Genomic DNA, 5,000 nt, shown 5'->3' on the forward strand with positions numbered 1-5,000 from the left:
CAAGTGTGGTTGTGGGATTTGTGGTTGTTGTTGTATGTTCTGATGTGGTTGTTGGATTTGCAGTTGTTGTTGAAGGTTTCCGTGTGGTTGTGGGATTTGCCGTTGTTGTTGAAGATTCAAGATTGGTTATAGGATTTGCAGTTGTTGTTGTATGTTCCAGTGTGATTGTGGGATTTGCAGTTATTGTTGGAGGTTCAGCCGTGGTTATAGGATTTACTGTTGGAGATTGGATTGTCGTAGCTATAGGTGAGGTCTGTGCCGCAGGTATTGTATTCGGTGGCCCTGATGATTGAGGAGGTATTGGAGGATTGCCAGACGTTGGTGATGGTGAGGTGTCTTCAGGTTCTGCTGTTGTTGGAGGATTACCAGATGTTGGTGATGCTGGAGAGTTTCCAGGTCCTACTGTTGTTGGAGGATTGCCAGACGTTGGTGATGCTGGAGAGTTTCCGGGTCCTACTGTTGTTGGAGGATTGCCAGACGTTGGTGATGCTGGAGAGTTTCCGGGTCCTACTGTTGTTGGAGGATTGCCAGACGTTGGTGATGCTGGAGAGTTTCCGGGTCCTACTGTTGTTGGAGGATTGCCAGACGTTGGTGATGCTGGAGAGTTTCCAGGTCCTACTGTTGTTGGAGGATTGCCAGACGTTGAAGGGCCTGTGGGGTTTCCAGATCCTGCTGTTGCTGGAGGATTGCCAGACGTAGAAAGCGTTGGTGGAATCGGAACAGCGGAAGTTTGCTCCGGATAATCAGAAGTCAGGCCCATCATAGTAGTCACTCCACCATGGTACGTGGTACCTGAACCTGACAATAATTTTAAAATTCTAAAGGATTAGTTCTGAAATAAAAGGAGACACTCGAGCTGGATAATGGCGAAGAACCTCTAATTGGAAAGAAGAAAAAGGAGGAAAACAATGCCAGTTAGTGACTTAAGCTAATCAGTAAAGGAACTTTAAATATGCCTATGATGTGCTTCAGGAGACAGACTATTGACGGGACCACCTTTATAGAAACCTTTACTGAAACGTATTCAATTTTCATGTGACAGTCTTTACATAATCATCAAATTTGTCCGCCTAATCAATAACTTCCACGATGATTTAAACTTTAGGTTTTCCGGTAACTGAATATGGTAGGAAGAAAAGTTTTCATATATATATATATATATATATATATATATATATATATATATATATATATGTATGTATATATATATATATATATATATATATATATATATATATATACATACATATATATATATATATATATATATATATATATATATATATATATATATATATATATATATATGTATATATATATATATATACATATTTATATATATATATATATATATATATATATATATATATATATATATATATATATATATATATATATATATATATATGTATATATATATATATATATATATATATATATATATATATATATATATATAAATCACAAAAGTATAGTCGTAAATTATCCCAGTTAGTTAAAATCTGGTCGTCTTTTGTCCAGTCAATTCAGCATCTTTATTTTAGTGTTCACTTTGTACAATTGTCCAAATATAACGCAAGTAAAAAAAAAAAAAAAAACAAAAAAAAAAAAAAAACGCTTTGCATGAAAGTGTTTTTGAGAAGGCTGTGTAATTTTATTTCTGGGAGCTCTTCTGTATCTAGTAGTGATTAAATTCTGAGAAAGTTTGATAAATACGAATCATTAAAATTTAAAGCGATGAAAATATATTAAAGAAATTTCTATCATACACGAGCAAAAAGATGCTTACAATTATAACAGAAGCGCAGACACTTGACATTTGAGTAACATAAATACTCAGACACAAAATAAAGAATACATTATTGATATCTGAAATTTTATTTTATTGCTACTACAGCTACTTTACTTTACTTTATTTTGATGGCTGCTTTTCAGGTCCCATACAGCAGGGGAACCCCGCTCTCTACAGGACCTCCACTGTCGTTTTACCTTGTTTGTTCAGAGTATCTAACGTTTCATAACGCGTATTGTTCGTTTACTGTTAAATCGTCATTGTCAAAGGACTCATGAAATAAGAAAGTCATCAGGTTCCTCTTGGAAGCCTTAATATCTTCAACCATTCGAATATTTCGTGGGAGCTTATTATATAGTCTCCGGGCCGCATAGTTAAAGGCTCTGGAGCCTACAGTAGACATATATCCAGGTTCCAATAGTTTGAAATGTACCGTAACAAGCCACGCCCCCTGCATGGTATAGTTGCCAGAGGCATTCAGACAAAGATTTTATCTGATACTGATGATTCATTATATGTTAGAGGCGATTTTGTTTTTTTAAGAAGTATTGCCTTTTTCTTTGGAACAATAAATCTATGTGGATTCAAAATTATATAATTCCCAAAATCCTCAAATTTTACGAGTATGAATATATAACTGATGAGCAACTTAGACGTATACCAACATATTTACAGATCGAAGATTAAATGGGATTTCCTGTTTCTACTATAGAAATAGACGTAATTCATTGAGATACTACCACTAAAGAGTTATGGCATCTTTTGACTGGCTAGACAGTATTACATTGAATCCTTCTCAGGTTACGGTTCATTTTCCCTTTGCCTACACACACACCGAATAGTCTGGCTTATTCTCTACATATTCTCCTCAGTCCTCCTACGCCTATCAACACTTAGATTACTAAACAATTCTTCTTAATCCAATGGGTTACTGCACTGTAATTTTCCAGTGGCTACTCTCCTCTTGGTAAGGGTAGAAGAGACTCTTCAGCTATGGTAAGCAGCTCTTCTAAGAGAAGGACACTCCGAAATCAAACCATTGTTCTCAAACAATAATAATTATATTAATAATATGGAACAACTTGCGCAGGGGGAAGGAATAGGGGAATACAGGTATCTTGTGCAGGAAGTCATGGTGCTATCCCTTCACCTTTAGTAATATAAGCAGTGAAAGAATGCAAAAGCAATGAGAAGGAAAGCTAGCATGCGGTGATACTTAGCTGTGACCTCCAAGGATGTTTCTACCAGGACAAGAGTAACATGAATGTCTGCTTGCTCTCATCTTCTGAAGGTCGCTGATAATTAAATTGGAGTTGACCGGGTCTTCGGCTTCTAGATGGTTTCATAAAGGCTGGTTTGCTATGATTTATAGCTTCCTCGTTGAAGTTCTTTATACCAGTAACCTGTTTATAGGAAATAACGCATTGGTGCAAAATTGCTATAAAAGATGTTACCAATTAGATGTTATCTTTTGGCCAGACATCTAAGAGGCCACTAGTTACCTGCCGCTAAAGAGGCCACACATTGCCAGATACCAAAGAGGCCGTGAGACACCAGAAGCAAAATATGGCACAAATTTCCATAAATTGAAAAGGACATAAGTTGCCTGAGGCTAAAGAGGCCTAAAATTGCCATATGTGTAAGAGGCTGTAATTTGCCAGAATCTAAACCTGACACAAATTGCCAGATGTTGAAGAGGCACTCAGTCATCAGAACTGAAATATGCTACAAATTGCCATAAATTGAAAAGGCTGCATGTTGCCAGAAGCTAAAGATTGCCAGAATTGCCAGATATCGAAGAGACTGTTATGCTCCAGAAGTTAATGTTGCCATGGTATGCCATAAGACAAGGAGGTTGAAAGCTTCCGGAAATCAAAGATGGCACAAGTTGCCAGAAGGCTTGTTACTGCTGTGATCAATGACGTACAACTCGTGTCGACCAAGTTCTGAAAGAGTTACAATATAATGAGATTTAATCGGTTGATTAATTATGTGTTCTAAGAAAGAATAAGTACTGAATTTAATCTGTGAAATTATTACTCAGATAATAACTTAAAGTAAATAGAGTTTCAATGTGATTAGTGAAATCTCTTAAAAGTTAAATTACATTGGTGATGAAAAATCTTGCTACTTTACTAAAAATTATTGAATGAGCAGGAAAACTAGCACAACGGGTATGTCAAACAATTGCAAGTAATAATAGTGAGTATTGATGGTCGAAGATAGTATCAAGTGAATTTATTATTATTATAACAGATCATTCAGCAGCACTGTTAATACTGATAACGATATGTAAAACTAAAAAGAATGTGTATATATATATATATATATATATATATATATATATATATATATATATATATATATATATATATATATATATAGATAGATAGATAGATAGATAGATAGATAGATAGATAGATAGATAGATATAGATAAATAGGTAGATAGAAATATGCCGATATATATATATATATATATATATATATATATATATATATATATATATATATATATATATATATACATATATATACAAACATATATCTATCTACCTATTTATTTATATCTATATATATATATATATATATATATATATATATATATATATATATATATATGTATGTGTAGATATATATACATATATATGTATATATATATATATATATATATATATATATATATATATATATATAATTTATATATATATATATATATATATATATATATATATATATATATATATATATGTATAATCAAAAGAATTAATTCGTATTAAATAAAACAATAGAAAATATTAAGTGAATACTGAACGAGGAACAAAGGAAATGTAAGAAAATGTAAAAAAATAAACAAAATATAATAATAATAATAATAATAATAATAATAATAATAATAATAATAATATCTCTCTCTCTCTCTCTCTCTCTCTCTCTCTCTCTCTCTCTCTCTCTCTCTCTCTCTCTCTCTCTCTCTCTCTCTCTCTTAACCCTTTGCATAACAGAAATTCATATCAACCCCTAATGAGAAACTGATATATTATGACGTGTTCTTTTACTTCATTAAGGGGTCGGTTGCCTGATTGCTTCTTCTCTAAAGCCTTCTATCAAAGACACCCTTTTCCACCAACCTCTTCTCTCCATATCATCCTTTTACTGGACCTCTTGGTAGTTTTAATGTCTCTTTTTTGTTCCTATTAAATGCACAT

At 32.9% G+C, this 5,000-nt stretch overlaps 1 protein-coding gene across 1 annotated transcript in view; it reads right to left on the minus strand.

Moving 5' to 3' along the window:
• Window positions 1–922, minus strand: part of LOC137637579 (mucin-2-like) — a 2,322-nt gene extending 1,400 nt beyond the window's left edge. The window contains exon 1 of the mRNA XM_068369728.1: window positions 1–922. This exon is cut by the window's left edge and continues 468 nt beyond it. Coding sequence (XP_068225829.1) covers window positions 1–763 — 763 coding nt within the window. The 5' untranslated portion in view covers window positions 764–922.
• Between the last annotated feature and the right edge of the window lie 4,078 nt (window positions 923–5,000).

This window comes from Palaemon carinicauda, unplaced genomic scaffold (genome assembly GCF_036898095.1).
Source record: "Palaemon carinicauda isolate YSFRI2023 unplaced genomic scaffold, ASM3689809v2 scaffold86, whole genome shotgun sequence".
NCBI lineage: Eukaryota > Metazoa > Arthropoda > Malacostraca > Decapoda > Palaemonidae > Palaemon > Palaemon carinicauda.